At 37.8% G+C, this 18,484-nt stretch overlaps 1 protein-coding gene across 1 annotated transcript in view; it reads right to left on the bottom strand.

The window, feature by feature from the left end:
• COG5 (component of oligomeric golgi complex 5) overlaps positions 1-18,484 on the bottom strand; it is a 167,404-nt gene that overhangs the window by 27,218 nt on the left and 121,702 nt on the right. Inside the window, exons 13-14 of the mRNA XM_071733913.1 lie at positions 18,055-18,216; positions 16,275-16,374 (exon numbers count right to left, since the gene is read on the bottom strand). Of these exons, the coding sequence (XP_071590014.1) occupies positions 16,275-16,374; positions 18,055-18,216 (262 nt within the window). The remainder of the gene's footprint in view (positions 1-16,274; positions 16,375-18,054; positions 18,217-18,484) is intronic.

Raw genomic sequence — 18,484 nt, 5'->3', positions numbered from 1 at the left:
AGCAGGAGGTTGAAATTTGCAGATTTAATCCAGTATCTGGAGGACACTGCCCAGAAGAATTATTATTTCTTTTAAATCTAACTCAACAGAAACTGAGGACTAAGTATTGGATTGGCTATAGAAACTGATGCATCAAAAATGTGTCACAAAGAGGAACAAGCAGACTGAAGGCCACCTGACTTGCTTTAGCCTGACACGACTGAGAAGCTGTAAGCCATGACTAGCAGAATTCACCAAATTCAGAAGTCTCCTGGAAAATAGTTTCTTTTAGTTTCTTTTAGTTTGTAATCTTCAGTACACTGATGTGGTTACACTGCTTCACCTGCAGTGCCTGCAGTTGGCTCATATCAGGTCAGTGAGTTGCCCAATGCAGAAAAGTTCAGGAGTGATTCACCTGTCCAGATGTAGGAAATCATGAAGTAGAGAAATAAGCACTTCTTTTGAATAACTCATCTAGTCTGTGTAAAAGACTTTGCTTTAGGGAGAGAGTAAATACACACTGTATGTCCTTATTTTCCTCCACTAACTAAAGAGGGAATCTAAAGTAGTACTGCAGATACACACAGGTAGCTATACTGTCTGAAGTAAAGTCAGATGAATTCTCACCCTTTAAATATATTTGCACCCATTTGCACAGACCCGCTTTGGAAACATGTCTTGGAAATAACTAGATCCAGTGTTCTGGATTTTACATTTTTCTGTGTTCAATACCTAAGAACAGATGTGTGAGACATTCTATGATAAGATTATTTTGGGTTTAAATTCTTGATTTCACTGTGAAGCAATGAATGTAGGATTTATATCAGGACATGAATCAAAACATACTTTCTCCCTCGGGTTATAAAAATGCTAAGTTTTTCTTTTTCTTGTAGAAAAGCTCAGACTATTGATATATCTTTATAATTTGTTAAGTGTTCCAAGGTGACTGACTTGCCTTTAAACTTTAAACAGGGGGCAGCTCAGAAGAGACAGTGATTCGTGAGCTGGTCTGTAGGTCCATTCCCTTCACAGACTAAACATTTTGTGGAAAAACTCAGCTTCACACTAAGCAACTATGATCTTGTGTTATTGACAGTTTTGGAAAACTCCATTTACTTAATTTCTTCACTGTAAAACAGCCGCAGCAAAACCACTCTAAAGAGCAGGAAACAGCATCATTATTTAGGAGGAGTAAAGAGAAGACCTTAAAATAAGATGTAAGTAGTGCCTCTCAGCAAAGGTTTGATCTAACTCTAGATTCATGAGAATAATGTGTTTTGATAGCACAACCTGAACTCCAGTTGTCAAGCTGACATTTTCAAGAATAAATGCATTCCTAATAGAGGCAGCTGATGTGGCCATACCTCTGGCAGAAAGCAGTCAATCAATCTGGTACTTGGCCTCCTGCCTGATCATAACAACTTATTATAAAGCATAGAAGCCATTTACAGAGTTTCTGAGTCAATAGGGCCTGGCCCTTGGATTTCTCCCATAAGTAACATATAATTGGGATGATTTACTAGTAGATTTAACGTTTTCCATATCGCAGAAGGAGCCTTTTACAATCTCTTTCCACCTAAGAAACACAAAAGTTTACCAGCATCAGTTTGATACTTTCTGTAAAAATATTACACTGATTAGCAGAAAATTACATAATGAAATCACAGAACAGTTCTGATTGGAAAAGACCTTTAAGAGCATCTGTCCAACCATTAACCTAGCTTTTCCGAGTGCAGTGCTAAACCATGCTCCTCAGTGCCTCAGACTCTACATGTCTTCTAAACACCTCCAGGGACAGTGATTCAACCACCACCCTGGACAGCCTGTTCCAGTGTTTAACTACCCTTTCAGCGAACAAGTTTTTTCTAGCAGCCAATCTAAATTTACCCTGGCACAACTTGAGGCCATTTCCTCTTGTCCTTATTGCTTGTTCCCTGGAAGAAGAGACTGACCCTCCCTCGCTCCATCCTCCACTCTGACTGTAAAGATCAATATGGTCTCCCCTGTGGACTCCCCTCAGCCTCCTTTTCTCCAGACTGAGCAACACCACTTTCCTCACTCGCTCCTCACTGGAATTGTACTCTAGATCCATCACCAGCTTCGTTGCCCTTCTCTGGACAGCACCTCAATGTCCTTCTTGTAGGGAGGGACCCAAAACTGAACATCAGACTTGAGGCACTCATCAGTGCTGAGTACAGAGGGACAACCATTTCCCTCATCCTGCTGGCCACACTATTGCTGATACAAGCCAGGCAGCTCTTGGCCACCTTGGCACACTACAGGCTCATACATAGCCAGGTGAAAATCAACACCCCCAGGTCCTTTTCCACCACTTTCCAACCACTTTCCCCCAAGCCTGTAGCATTGCATGTGGTTGTTGTAACCCAAGTGAAGGACCCAGCATTCAGCCTTGTTGAACTTTGTACCACTGGCCCTTGAATCCAGCCTGTCCAGGTCCCTCTGCAGAGCCTTTCTACTTTCAAGCAGTTCAACACTCCTGCCCAGCTTAGTATCATCTGCAAACTTACTGAAGATACACTCAATTCCCTCATCCAGGTCTTTGATAAAGTAACTAAAGAGAACTGGCCCCAACACTGAGCCCTGTGGACCACTACTGGTGACAGGCCACCAACTGGATTTAAACTCCATTCACCATAACTTTTTGGGCCTGTCCATCCAGCCAGTTTTTACTCAATGAAGAATACACCAGTGGAACCAGAGCCAGTTTCTCGAGGAGAATGCTGTGGGAAACATTGTCAAAGGCTTTACTGAAGTGCAGGTAGACAACATCCACAGCCTTTCCCCCATCCACTAAGCAGATCACTTTGCTATAGAGGAAGATCAGGTTGGTCAAGCAGGACCTGTCCTTCATGAACCCATGCTGACTGTGCCTGATCACCTACTTGTCCTGCACATGCTGCATAATGGCACTCAAGATGATCTGCTCCATAACCCTCTGTGGAACTGAGGTCAGACTGACAGGCCTGTAATTCCCTGGATCCTCCTTCTGGCCCTTCTTGTATATGGAGGTCAGTCCAGCCTACTGGGACCTCCCTGGTTAGCCAGGATTGTAGGTAAATGATGGAAAGTGTCCTGGTGAGCACTTCTGACAGCTCCCTTAACACCCTTTGTATTTATCCCATCTAGCTCCACTTACGAATGTCTAAGTGGTGCAGCAGGTTGCTAAGCATCTCATCATGGCTTATGGGGGCTGCACCCTATTATTCAGTTCAAGGGACCAGGTACCCAGTGAACAACTGGTCCTACTACTAAAGACTGAGGCAAAGAAGCTATGACGTACTTCAGCCCTTTCCTCATCCTTCATTACCACGTTTCCCCCTGTATCCAATAAAGGATGGAGATTCCCCTTAGACCTTCTTTTGTTGCTAACAGTCTGAACCCCACTAGATATGCCACCTGATGCATTAGCTACTTAGAGGACAATTTGCAAAAAAAAGAAACATAATTTATAGGTTTGAATGCATTTGAATGAATATGTCAGCGTAAATAAGGTCCTTGACTGATGAGGATAAATTAAATTGAATGTTTTCCTTTAAAAAAACCCAACAACTAAAATTTAAGGATAACTCATAAATAATAATTTATGTTCTTGGAATGGCTTCTAATTTTTCAAAGAAGTAGTATTTCAAGATGTGAAGAAAGGAATAAGCTGTGAGTTCAGGCAATAACTTCAAATGTACATAAAAAAATTTATATTGCACCCTCAGGGCATTCTTGTAGCTTCCATATTATTTTTATTATTTTTAGCTTCCTCAGAAAAATTATAATTTTATATTCAAGGAATATAGAAAAGGAGCTCTATGGTAAAGGCATTAAAAAATCTTATAGAAAACACAATCACTATTTTGGGAAGAAAAATTTGAAGGGACTGTTAAGTCCTTGACCAAGGAAAAAGACCAAACATTGTGTTCATACTATTCATGCTAGAACAATCATCACACCATTCCCTTGGTGGTATTTCTGGATTTGATTTTTTTTCTTCCTTAATATTTTCAAAAGTGGAAGATGTGGAAGGAAAACCATAAATGGTCTTTCTGCAAAAGAAAAGAATGGGTTTATCTCTAAGCCTTTAAATCATACGAAAAATAAAGCACTGTATAAATAACCAAAAGTGAGTAATGGTTCATGGTCCTTCTATGAGATTCTTTAAAACAACTTCACTACCAGAAAGCACCTAAAATCCTAAGACCCTTTAATGAACCTCAGAGAATCCTAAACCTGAAGTACTCAGAATCATTTCTCAACTTCCAAAAATTATGACCCTTTTATCTGAAATTTTTTTAGACTTTAGTTTATCCAGCTAGCACAAGTCTCAGGAGGATTTCAAGGATGTGTGTTGATCCTGATACCTCTGACTGCATCAGTTTACATGATTTTTCATTCTTGCCAAATCAATGACTGAATGATTAACCATATTTTGTATGTCATCCCAATAGCTGTTGGTCCCAACCAACTACTGAGAATGCACCTGCAGAGGTGAAGAGCAGGCATCCATCCCCAAGGCATGTGAGATGGGTACAACATGATAGGGTCACGTTCACCTACATATAAAAAATACAGTCACCTTGTTTAATTCCCACCTGCCTGTTTTGGTATCAAGTCCAGGTGTTAATTGAGATAAGAACACTTCTAACACTGTAGGTTGCAAATGAGCTTCTTATCGTCCGACTCTCATTAGAGTTGTTTGAAAATTGCAAAATTCAAAAGACTATCCTATCAACATACATTTACCCAAATCCACATCTGAATCACAGAATTGATTTTGGTATGAAATAACTTCAAGAATACTATAGGAAAATACTCTTCAGTATTGTGTGATCTTGCTCTTTATCTACCTGTTAGCAAACTTACATTCCAGATCTAAAGAGTCTTTTAACCACTTTCTCAGAAAGATAAAACAAAGTACAGAGTAATTTCAAAACCAGCCTTTTATGCTTGGATGATTTTTTTCTGGCATTCAGCCAGTATCTCTTAAGAAAAAAAAAAAATAATCACACATTTGTTATGTGAGTCACGATCTAACCAGCAAAAGACAACATGAGAATGAAGATATTTAATGAAGTTATTTTAAATGCAACTTTCTCCTCTAGATTTTTTTATTCAATTTTTAAAAGTTTAAATGCTTTTTAAAGTGACTGATCAAATCAGACATTTCCAAGTATTCTCTGACCAAGATAAGTAGCTTCCTAATGACTGTTTTATCAAAACTCTTGTGATCTTTCCATCAAAAAAATTAATTAGAAAACCTTAGCTGACTTCTGATTATTTTAAAATCAGACCTAGTACCATGTTTAGCCTTTATTACTGTACAGTGAAATGGTAATTATTCTGAAATTATTTTAGTATAAAATAGATCCACACATATTCTATTTAAATACCTATTAATTACTTGCTTCAATGTGCTAAATATTGAGTTCATTTTTTTGGTTCTCTTCTTTAAATAGTATAGATTTAAGTTTTGCAATGTAGCACCATGTCTTTAAGGTACTGGTATAATAGAATTAATTCATATAATTCTCAAAAAGAAGGGGGGGAAGACAATCTTTCACATGACTTACACCACTATAACTGACCTACTATTTAGAGAAAATCTTTCCTGGAGTGTCATTTCACAACTGTTCTTGTCAATTTGTGAGCTTATAAGATTTCATATTTCCATCCAAAGTTCACAATACTTGGCATTTAGACAGGAGGACAAGATATGTTTCCCTGGAACTGTCAGATAAATCTCATTGTTGGAATAGGTCCTGACTAGTGATTCACTCACAAATTAAAGCTCACAATTCAATATAGCACAACTAATACAAGACATGGATTAATTCTTACAAGATCACATAATAAAAAAGGCAATCAATCATAAATTCACTTTGTGTCATTACAAAGATAATTCATCATGCCTTTAAACTTAAAACCATTGCAGGCCTCATATTTTTACTGAAGTTTAAATCTGGAGCCAAAATGCCAGTGGGTGAACAGTATTTCCCTTTGCTGCAGGAATTTCATTCCAGAAATATTTTCTCTCAATTTCTCCACCCTGTTTCTTCCCTGCTTCACTGAATTATTCAGGTAGTTAAATTTAGGCATGTCAGGTAAGAGGATGGATGGATGGATGGATGGATGGATGGATGGATGGATGGATGGATACAAAAATAACACCACAAATAATGCAGATACCCTAAACTGCATAGCTGTGTTAGTAAACATCCCAACAGAGATGTAGCTCACATCCGTATTCTTGCTACTGTAGCATATCTAATTTTGGGAATTTGCATGAATTAAATGAGCAATGGTTAAGATACATTTCTCCTTAGGAAATATGTATGAATAAAGTCAACCCAACAACTGCTTTCCTCCATAAATCGGCTCTTAATTTTTTAAATTTCCCTAAGAAGAATGCAGAATTACAGCTCTCCTCAATAAATATTTTTCTTGCAACACATAACAGGTATTTTTTTCTTGCCACTAGACAGACACGGACACAATCAATTGAGAACTTGTGTAGTCTCAGCCCCTCTCTGCCTTTTCCTAGTCAACCACCAAGTATAGACCAAATGGCTCAGAAAAAAATTCTGTCTCCATGAACACTCATAGAAAACAAAGAACCAATCATGTTTTATCATTGTAATATTTTAACTTTTAAATCCCACCTACCTTTGCATTTCTCCTTTTCTTAACAATTTCGCTGATTGAGCCAAGACATTTCAATATATTCTCTGGACCAATGATAATACAATTAGCCTTTTAGATTCTGGACAAAAATATGCCATTCATACTGCTTCTTACCCAAATAACCTACAGAAAACATCTTATTTAAATCTTCGTTCACCTGACCAAGCATGGCAGACACTTTTTCTTCTACAAATGAAATTCCAAAAATTCTTTGTAAAGATGCTGTCTTTCTCAGCTTGGAGTTTAAGCTGAATTAATTGCTGTTTTTCTATTCCACCAGGCATTCTAGCATTCTCTTTCTTCATTCTCTTTATTGCAACAAGGTTTAAAAAGCAAGGAGAATAATTAATAAAACAGGGATTGCTTTTAAACAGTAAAAACTTAATCCAAGGTCAGAGCACATCTAATTGCAATCTCAGGAAGAGAGATCCTGGAAGACCTATGAAGCCATGGCATGACAGAACTAAGCTTTCAAAACTACACCACCAAAACTAAACAGCAGACTATTTTCTGTTGTCTATCATACAGAAAATAAATCAGATGTGCCATGAACCCTCAAAGAAAGAAAGCATGAAAAGAATCAAGACTCATCTGCCACAGTATCACAAACAGTTATGATTATGAGATGGATTTGCAGAGAGTTGAGGTCTATTTTAAACCTCAGTAATTACAAACTAGTTTTTAAACGTCCTCAAAGAACAGGATCAGCTTTTTTTTTTTTTTTCTTCAGAAAATTTGAAAGACAAAAATAAATCTTCTAGAGTGGTGTAAGCAGAATATGGTCTGTTTTCTTACAGTCTGCTTCTATAAACTCAAAAAATCTTAACAAATAATCTATTCCACTGCATTCTATGTACCAGAGATATTCAATAGGGAGATACTAATTCTGAATATCCATTTAAAGTGAAAAATTGAAAAGTTCACTATGGTTAAATGGGAAAGATTAAACCACCTGAGCAGCATTAAAAAACACAACAGTAGCTGAGTATGCAAGTAAAACAAAACCTGGAATCTTGCACCCGCAAATCTAGTTCAAATATAAACTGGACTGAAGGATGATGAGAAATGAATTGTTTGTCTTATTTTCAGTCCTAGTGGAAAGTGGGCAAAAAATTATCAAAATCTTCATAATGTGCATCACTGACTGACAATCTTATTTGAAGGTTCAGGATGAAGACCTGTGACTGACAAGATGTGAGAGGAGAAATTAATCTTTAAAAATTATTCCTAAAGAGCATAGACAGAGCACAATAATCGGACAATGCACTGAGCCATTTAAGTTTTGTGGGCAATACTAAAAATAATTTAAGAACAATTGCAGCAGAGCTGACTTTCCATTATATATATTTTGATGCTAATCTTATGTAATGCATTTAGTGCTGATCAGCATTACAAAGATCACTGCTCTAAAAATATCTTAACATGACAGATAGATAGATGCTCCTCAGCCTATATCTCCATCCATTATATTCACTAAAATAGAATATTAAATTACAGAAAGGGTTGGTTGCACTGGTATCCCAAAAGGTGTCATCTGAGTTGGCTCAGAGAAATATCTGGCTACTTGAAGAAAGTGTTGAACTCCTGAAAAGAGTTACTATCCAAGAGTTTTCCTGCACCCATCCAGCAAGTTGTCATGGAGTTGTCAATTAGCCTCACTCTCACAGGCAACTCTGCATTTTTCAAGGACTAAAACTCCACTAGAAAAACCAAATGCTATTTGAAAGTTAGTCAAGTATGGCTGACAAGCACTACAGAGAGAAAAACATGTTTGGGAAAGCATATCTTTTGAAGCTCTGGCAAGCTAAGAAAACATTAAGGCCAAAACAATCTGACTATAGAAGAAATCAGCATCTCCAAACTTGTGTCTAAGAGATTTATTTACATCAGAAGGAAAAAAGTACGAATTCCAGATGCAAGAGAAAAAAATTACCCCAATCTGTCAGCATTTTAAATTTCTTCTTTAACAGATTTTGCACGTCGCTCTCATTCAGTCTCATTAACATATGGGCTACACTCAGCCATACACATATTGCTACTCTGCCAGCAAAGGTCCCAGAGCTGGGAAGTGATCACCCCAACTGTTAAACTGTTAGGACAGTCATTAGCAAGTTTATGGCCTGGGCTAACAACTGTTCTCCCAAATAATCCCCAGCCACAGCTCAGGAGATGCAATATATTGCACAGACTGTCCCCAAAAGGGTGCTGGCAGGCAGCCACGAGCTTTGGGGATGGGAAGTCCTGAGCCAGTGGTCCTAGAGTGCTGCCAAGAACCTTGCTCTGGTTAGGACAGACATCACCACTGCACCCCAGAGAGATGAGAGAGCCCACAGCTAGGATGGCCAATGAAGTCCTAAGTGTCAGCCATAAATCTTGACCCACTTTGTACTCTCAACTGAGAGAGGAAGACATTAACATAAACATCAGGATGACAGTGTGGAGCAATTCAATACACAGCCTGTCTGCAGCAATAACAGACACATTTTGCTCATCCTTGAAGTGAAGCCAACACTGATCAGAACAAGCTTTAATGATACAAATTTGCTTTCAAACAGATGAGACCAAACTCACATTTACTGCTCTGGTGTGCCCTGGGCAGCCATGTCCTAGACTGCATCAAAAGAAGCACAGACAGCCAGTCCAGGGAGGTGATTCTCCCCCTCTGCTCTGCTCTTGTGAGACCCCACCTGGAGTGCTGTGTCCAGTTCTGCAGTCCCCAACATAAGAAGGACACAAAACTTCTTGAACATTGTCCAGAGAAGAGCCACAAAAAAGGAACACAGGGCTGAAGCACCTCCCCTGTGAAGACAGGCTGAAAGAAGTTGTTCAGCCTGGAGAGGAGAAGGCTCCAAGGTGACCTTATAGTGGCTTTCTAATATCCAAAGGGGGCTTATAAGAAAGCCGGGGTACAGCTTTTTGCATGGGTGTGTAGAAAGAGGACAAGGGGAAATTATTTAAAACTTGGAGACAGGAGATTCAGGTTAGACATTAGGAAGAAATTCTTTCCTGTGATGGTGGTGAGACACAAGAACAGGTTGCCCAAGGAAGCTGTGGCTGCTGCCTCCCTGGAAGCATTCAAGGCCAGGCTGGATAAGGCCTTCAACAGCCTGGTCTAGTGGGAGGTGTCCCTGCCCATGCAGGGGAGTTACAACTAGATGATTTTAAAGGTCCTTTCCAACCCAAACCATTCTATGTTTTCCTATCTATATCCATACTCTGTTTCAAAAGCAAACCTATAACCATTAGGGGACAAGCAGTGAGTGATCAGGACGTATCAGCCTTTGACATTGAAAGAGGGCTTGAAAGAGCAAGTAATTATTATGCTTTTCTATTTCTTATGCTCTTTTTTGGTATCTACTTTCTTAGACAATAATGCTCTAAAAACAACTGTAACCAACTACATCATTATGACATTTACAATAACACCGTCCCAGTTACACTATTCAGTACCAGTTAATTGAAAAGTACAACTCAGTAAACTCTCAGAACTCACAAAGTTTAGAAATAATGTACACTAGTTTTAATTGTAGATTTTTAATGTCAGTCACTTTACGTTTAACCATTAATTCAATTAAACATTCAGGAGGGTTTTGCAACATCTGAAATCCAGTTTCACCACTGCACTGAAAAACAGAATCAGGCTAAAGCAAAGCTACCCAGTTACTTCCCCGACCTTTTTTATATTTGGCTCAGTACCTGCTGCCTGCTGCTGCTCATATTACTGCTTTAGTACTCTGCAGCTGGTGCAGGCTTGAAAACCATGGATAACATTACATAACTCAGATGTTTACTTAAATGCAAGTAAATCTCAAAATACTACTGAGGTCCAGGATTGGGAAAAAGAGGCTGCCTACTCTCTACCCCAGATATTAGTTGATGCTTAATTTCCCTAAAACCAACCCAGAATCTAAAAACTTCATTCACCAAAGAACTTGTACAGATTAATTTGTGTACCAAGTCCACACTTGTGTACCAAGTGTTTTGGAATCAGAACAGCAAGTTCTCTCATTTTGTCTTTTGGCACATCGCATACCTCGGGTCTTCAGTATGTGAATCAATGTTCTGCCCTTTGAGGATATGTGACAACCATTTGAACCTTGATATGGGAGCACTATTTTTTGAGGTACTTCTGTCTCTTCTTTATTCTTTGCTCTCAAAATTCACTACTATCACTGGGTCTCCAGCATTTTCACTGTGAAATATATAAAATGCACCAAGTGTCACCTTCTGTTTTCTTAAGACCAGGGAAGAATTCTTCAAAGCACCCAAAAGGGCTGCACTCTCTGTACAAAACTTTAAAATTTCCAAGTGGCTTATACTAGGCAAACCTTATACTAGGCAAATCTTACAACCATTGCCCAGGGCAAAAATCCTGATGAGATGCCAAGCCTCTACCATAGCAAAGGACAAGTCAGTAGCTCTTCAGAGCACTGCCCACAGCCTGTATTTTGAGCCTTTGCCTCATTCACCAACATTTGTAAGATGTATGACACACAAGTCCAACCACGTTTAGTTAAAAGAATACAAGAACAACTTAAATTCTCTACTTCCTTCCTCTCTCATTACACCCACTCTCCTTCATCATCTAAGTGCTTCCTCTTTATGATTGCTTACAAGTCTGACAGTGAAAAAGATCTCCATTAAAACATCTGCCTGCAGCCTCTTGTCTATTGGAAAGATCCCTTTTTTTAGACAAACTTTTCTGAAACACATTACTCCATAAAATACAATATTCCATATTTAGGAATCGCTTCAATTAAAGGCAATCACAGTTCCCACTGATTTTACCCTTGCACACCCTAACCTGAGGCTGAATCTGCCTGGTGTAATATGGCCATGCAGATTCCTGCTTCCTGTGCACTTCAAGCAGACATGAACTTGCACTGCTTGTGCTCCAGGCTGAATGAGTGTCATGCCCAGCAAGGTGCCAAGGCTGACCTGTCACCCTGGCTTGGAGTGGAGCTAAACCTTGCCCTGCTGTCTGGAAGCACAGCAGAGTAAGTGCATATTTGGCTAGAATACACAAGCATACCATTACATATCCACATATAAAAATGTTTTTAAGATAGCTTGATCCACCAGAAGTTGTCAGCATCATCACCCCCACCCGCTCTCAAAAGCAAGTGGGCAACCTGATTTTTACAATCCTGCCTCTGCAAACTACTCTTTGCTTGTTTATTGGCCAAATGATACCAGGGCACTTTGTCTCTGACAGCAATGCCTTCTGGTGGGAGGAAGCAGCAAGACACAGCCTCCAAAGGACAAAACAGGAAGGTTTGCTGTGGGACTCTGATTGCAATTAATAAAGATAGTCTCACAGGATTACTGTAACACTAGGGAGGAAACTAGTAGAGGTCTCCAGGTTCAGAAAGTAGAATTGCATCTTCTCTAAACAACTGCGTTTTCATGTTCACAGCACAACACATTTCATCTATGTGCACTTGGTGGGTGTGTTAGTGTATTTTAATCCACCCACATGCCATGCTGAACAGAAATAGCACAAAAGTAAGAGAACATAGAGTACTTACATTTTTACTCACAATATATGAGGTAACTGAAACTACCACCCTAAAAGCAGGAAGAATTTAAAAAAACCCTCAAGAATAAATATTATTTGGAATAGTCCTGTGTTGGCAAGGTAACAGGCTAGATGACCAAACAGGTCACTTCCACCTTCAATCACTATGAGGACAAAGGATCCTGCAATTTATTTTTCAACTTGGTTGCAAACGTACTCATCTTTTAAACTCTCAGAGCTTGTGTTTCATGACTTCTCTCCACAAGACAATCAGTTCCAAGTATCAGTATGAGAAATTTCTCTATCAACAGACAACCCAAAACACAGTGATTGCAAAGTTGCAAGGAAGAGATTTTTAATTATGAGAGAAATCATAACATTTCAAGTACACTTAAAATTCAGCTCACTCAGTGACAAAATTACAGGTCATCAACTGGGGAAATATAGTTTTGTCTCACTTCCAATCAACAGGTGACTATAATTTACATTTTTATATAGATAAATGAGAAACCTGATTTAAAATAGCACATGAGAGGAACCAAACGTGAATTTTAAAGGCTACTGCAAACACAAGGCATCTTTTAAAAAAAAGGACTGCCAAAATCTGTTTACTTTTTATTATGGAAGATCACTGCAGAGTATTACCCTAGAGCAGTGTTTTTTTAAGTGGAGTGAGTGCACCACAGGGGTTATGCAAGATAACCTATTGGGGTGCAGGAAGAAAAACTCAGAACTTCAATAGTACCTGTATATAATTTACACATAAATATATATATATTTATATATATAGTGGGAATGCATACTCAAAATATTTTTATTTATGGGGATGCATGATCAAAAAAGCCTAGACACCATCACCCTAGAGGATCCTGCTAATCCTGCTATGCAGTTCCTGTTGCCATGTGAAAGGCATCTAGTGATGATGATGGTTAGATATAAGGTCTCTTTTGCATCTCTTCTCACCTATCACTTATACAAATGGGTAGAAAATTCTCTAGGAGGCAGCTTTGTGAGCTCCTATCTTTTCCCAAGCTGCATGGATTCTGAAAAGAAAACAATAATAAAAATAACCTCAACATCTCTTTTTTTTCCCCAGGAAATGCAGCTTCCTAGTTTCTCATTAATCTCTTCTCTCTACTGTACTTATGGTCATTATATGATAAAAGAGATAATTTTCCTTACGTGGCAAATTAAACAAAACTGTTATTTGCATCAATTGAGATTTGTATTTGCAAATGGAAATGGAGGATTCCTCTAGAAAACTACTAAATGAAAGAGAAAAGTTCTTTTTTATCTGGGCTACCTTGCAAGAATGAAGAAGTGACTAGTGAATAAAATCTGGCTCAGTACTTAGCCATTATACTAAAGAGTAAGCAAAGCATTACTGTGTGCAAATGCAGAAGAGGAAAATCTTCACTCTTATCCAAAACACAATGATCAGATTTGTTAACCTGTCTTCCAGTCTGGAATGAGAAGGATGCAGAAATAGTAACCAAAAGGAAATCCTGTTGTGTCTGTAGTCATTATTAAGATGTTTTGGCTGCCTGATTTAGGGAAAAGGTGAGTATGAAGAGACAAAATAATAATGGCACATAGAAAATACACCAAGCGCCCTTCTTTAGCATCACTTAACAAAACACACAATGGGAGGCAAAGTTGAAAGGTAATTCTCTTAAATAAACAGAAATATTTTTTTTAATTTAGTGCAATGTATAATTATCCTTTCAAACTCTGCATAGTGAGAAGATCTGTGATTACACTGAGTGAAATTAGGACAATAATTCTGTCTGCTTTGTGGCATACATCAACTACATCAAGCATCAGCAAGGGTTTAGCTAAAGATTCAGCCACTAACAGAATGTATCTACCTACTGCTCACAGAGGGTTATTTATTTATTCTCTGAAATAATATGAATTAGTTAATACAATAGCAGATCTCAGGCACAGCAAGTTCTTGGTGTGGGGAAAGCTGAAAACCAAAAGCCAGCCATGTAGGAAGTCACAAGTAACACAAACATGTTTTGGATTCACAGGAAGATGTTTTTTCTTATTTGTTTTTGCTTTAGTACTGTATGTACAAATTGCTAGATGCTGCTTTTGCTGAAAGGTAAAATTTTTGAGGCTTGAATAACTTTCATCTTGCTACATGTCCCATCTAAACCTAACTGGAGGATCAGCAATGGTATCTCAGTGAAACTGAATGAATAAAACCCTTGACATCAGAATGTCTCAACATTTTTAGGACTGCACACTTCAGTTTTTCATCATTCAAGTATGTCTCCAATATTACAGCAACATGAAATATTTTTTTTCTAATTATTCTTAGCTCCCTCCACCTCCCCACCAATCTTCCTTCACTGAGAATTCTGAGATTCTTTTGTTTACTTTTATTTGGAAGAGAACTTAATTGCGAGCTCCTACAGGAAATGAAATTTCCATCTTTAGCAGTTTCTCTACTGTAGCTATTAGAAATGAAGCATCCAAATGGAAATGTTACATGGTCACCCTTCCCAGCTTTAGAAAGCTATAATTGGAGGCTGGATTGCAAGACTGAATGAAAACTGCATTCTTGGCTGCACCACTAAAACATAATGAAACAGTGCTGTCTGACATAGCTCCTGTTCTGCACTTGGTACATATTTCAGGCTCAATCTGTCTGCCAGAAAATAGGTACCAAAAGAAGTTCAGATGTTCTAGATTCTATCCACAGGAGTGTCAAGAAAAGTGGGAGAGCCGTGCCTTTCTGGAGAAGCAGCTGGAAGCCAGGCATGTTATTTTAGCACTTTAAAGATGCCTTGGCAACTGTGTTGAGGCCTTACATGTTTCTGTATTGTAATGTGTATCACTAAGGAAAGAAAAAAGAAAAAAGGAAAAAAAACAACCAAACCAGAAAAAAATATAGCTGTGCAATACATAGTTGACATGGTTTTACAATTTCCAGGTGTACTCTTGAAGAGTATTCATTTTTATTCTGCCAGTTTGGCTAAACCTGTCACTTAGATTTTCAAAGCTTCAGGTTTTAGTTCAAGGGCTCAGACTCTCTCTTTACTTGTACATTCTTTTAGTTTAAGGTCAGTTAATGCAAAACCACAAATCATATACCTGCCAGTTTATTTCTGCATATCCTGTTTTTCAGGGTTTCTTAAGAATTTGCCAGCTGGCTGATCACAAAACAAGGTATGCTTTTGAAAAAGATACTGGCCAGATTCAAACTCTAAGAGAGATGATGAGCACAGCAGATCCTGGTGCTTTCACCTTTAGAGCTGATATGTTTTTATTTTTTCAGCTGAATTTCACTATTTGACATTACACACTGTGATAAATAGAGACTTAAGTGTAATATTTTTTACTCATGATGACTCTCACAGCCTATTAGGAATCCCGATTACTTACACTCTGAAATAATGAAGCCACAATTTGATGTCTTTAAATGAAGACCCAACTTAACCACTATGCTCTAAATATACAGGAAAATAATATAAACACATTCACTTTACTATCTGTTGGCTTTTGCAGGATCATTACCCAAAGGATAAGGCTTTGGGGATCCTTCCTCTACTCAGTTAAACAGTAGGCATAGAAAATGACTGGAAGTATTTGACAAATGCAAGCAAATCAAGGGTCAGTTAAATATATGGTAAATGATAAAAATATGGGGAAAATGCCCAAATTTTGTTGCAAACAGTGAAAAATTGTATTTGAATATTCCAGATTTTAATCCCATTAAGATGATGTATCACGTAACAGATGGACTATCAATGTTTGTAAATATTAAACTGAACTGAATTTTATTAATTCTACTTACTGACACTTCAATTTTATTTTTTTAAATTAATACGACAAATTCAATTTGTAGTCATACAGACAAATTTTACTGTTATCTGAATTAACAGTAAAATCAAATTTTATCTGTTATCTGTTACCACATTTATCTGAAGGCAGAATTTAATTTGTTTCCAAATACAATGGAAACCCAATTTGAAGGTTTTGTCTATCTAGATTTCTTTACTGTTCTGTTGTAAATCTACAAGTACCAGAAGAGTGTACATAGAAAAACATAAGTTTTTAGAAATTTAATATTACTTACAAGCTGCTCAGACTTTACGCCATAGAGCTGAATGGTCTTTGCCACATTTTTTGCCACAGCTAAACTCAGGTCTGGATCAACAGCAGCCACATTTAGCTCACTGGAAACAAAGATACCAAATATGAATTAGGAACAAAATAGCCCTGCATTTAATTAATGAAGAATTAACTATGAATACACAGTTACATGGCATGCCAATTTAGACATAACACATACCACCAAGTGTTTCTAAGCAGGGTAATTCAGTTTACAATGTAAGAAGTCACTTGGGAATTTCATGTGCAGCGTTCCTTTTCTGCTAAAAATGAGCGAAGTTCAGGAATGACACTTCAGTATGAAATGACTATTAGTAATCCAGTCAAAAATATTGACTGCAATTAACGACATTCAAGCTTTGGCAGCAGCCTTCAAACATTACAGGTGAATACACAATCATTCAACTCTGGAATTACATGAGCTCTGCAGAAACACCCAGGGGACGCCTTAGCTTGGCACAACTAATAAGCCGTGTTTTAGGCAAACCTTTATAGTAACAGAGGCCCCAAAGGAATGGTAAGGAATGAGCAGAGAAGGAAAACACTTCTAAATCACTTACAGTACTTCTTGTTCATAGAACTCCTGAGATCTCCATTGACTGGGGCTGCACTCATCAATGCTCTGCTGAAACCAGCCAAGCACAAGGACCCCGTGCTGTTACAACCTCTCCCAAGAGCTGGAGAGGCAGGAGGCACTCTGACAAAGGAACCTTCCCTAAGAATTCTGCAGGGCTTGAACATCACTAGCTAAAGCTCACTCCAGAAAACTCAGTTGCAAATTCATTATTTTCATGTAGTTTTCCCTTCCCATCAATAAACAAACCAATGGCCACATTCTGAGCTTCTGCAGCTCCTGGCCACCACTGCAGTGTCAATATTTAATATTACACAAACACAGTCACGTACTGTGAATATTGCCCATAATTTTCAGACTGTGTTAAACAGAGTAGTCCTTACACCACTGTAATTTAAGCATGTCATTTTACAAATTCTACCTGGAATAATTATATTTATCTATTATCTTGCTGTTTCACTTTAACAGAGCAATTACATGAGGAATAATCACTTGCAGCCAAGCATCTATCATCTTCCCTTTGACACAGTCAGCATAATTAAGGTATCAGACGTTTACAATATATTTGAAGTTTCTCTTTGTGATGTCTTATAAGCTTAAAGACTAAAATTTAAAATTTTTAAATAATAAATTTTAATAAATATATAATAAATTTTAATAAATTAAAAATTCAGTTCTTCCAGAAAAATAAAACACAGAAAATAATAAAATTTCTAATAAATTGTAACTAGTAAGAAAGAGGTGATTATCACAATGTACTTGGTGTTGGCGCAGCTTTGCCTTGAGCCTTGTGTGCAGTTCTGCACCCCATTTAAATTTAAAAAAAATTGTAAAGGTCCTCGAATACCTCCAAAGAAGGGCAACAAAGCTGATGAAAGGGAAGAGAGCCATTTGGACAATGCAATTAACAACATGCTTTAACTCTGGTCAGCACTGAAGTTTGGACCAGATGACTGTTGTAGGTCCCTTCCAACTGAAATACTCTGTTCCATCCCATCCTATCCTATTCTATTCTGTTTTAAATCCCAGCTTATTTTTTACAGTAACCACTTTTGTAACTGAAGAGTTAATCAACTTTTTACTGCTAAGGAAGTCTCATTTCTAAAACTGTACCTTAAAAGAAAAAAAACATGTTGAAGATTAAATTTTGCAATATCTAATATATGCATACCTGGCTATAGTTTTAATGATGCTATCAAGCTCATCAGAAGAAGGAGGATTCCGACCTCCAGGAGGGAAAACAAGATTGATGGGGTCAAAGAGTCGAGATAAGGATTTTGACAAATAAGCAGCTTCATATTGTTGCAGTGAATCTTTCAAGGCCTTTTCTGGACTGGGGTGAAAGAAAAAATAACTACATTTTACATTCAAATACACAATAGCATTGAATCTTTTCAGATCAAACTTCGCAGTATTGAAAAGAGTTTTCTTTCTGCTCTTAAAACATATACACTTGAAAAGACTTTTAATAGCCTGTAACACCTCGCTTTCCAATTGAAGCATCTAACTACTCAGTGAGCTATTCTATGTAGTTCAGTGCAGTTCTTAGCACTCTCTTTAAGACCTATGTGGAGTCACTAATGCAAGGTGTTCTCAAGACA

The sequence above is a fragment of the Heliangelus exortis genome, chromosome 1 (genome assembly GCF_036169615.1).
Source record: "Heliangelus exortis chromosome 1, bHelExo1.hap1, whole genome shotgun sequence".
NCBI classification, from domain to species: Eukaryota; Metazoa; Chordata; class Aves; order Apodiformes; family Trochilidae; genus Heliangelus; species Heliangelus exortis.
Note: the sequence above shows the minus strand (reverse complement) of the source record. Positions and strands in the feature narration are given on the sequence as shown.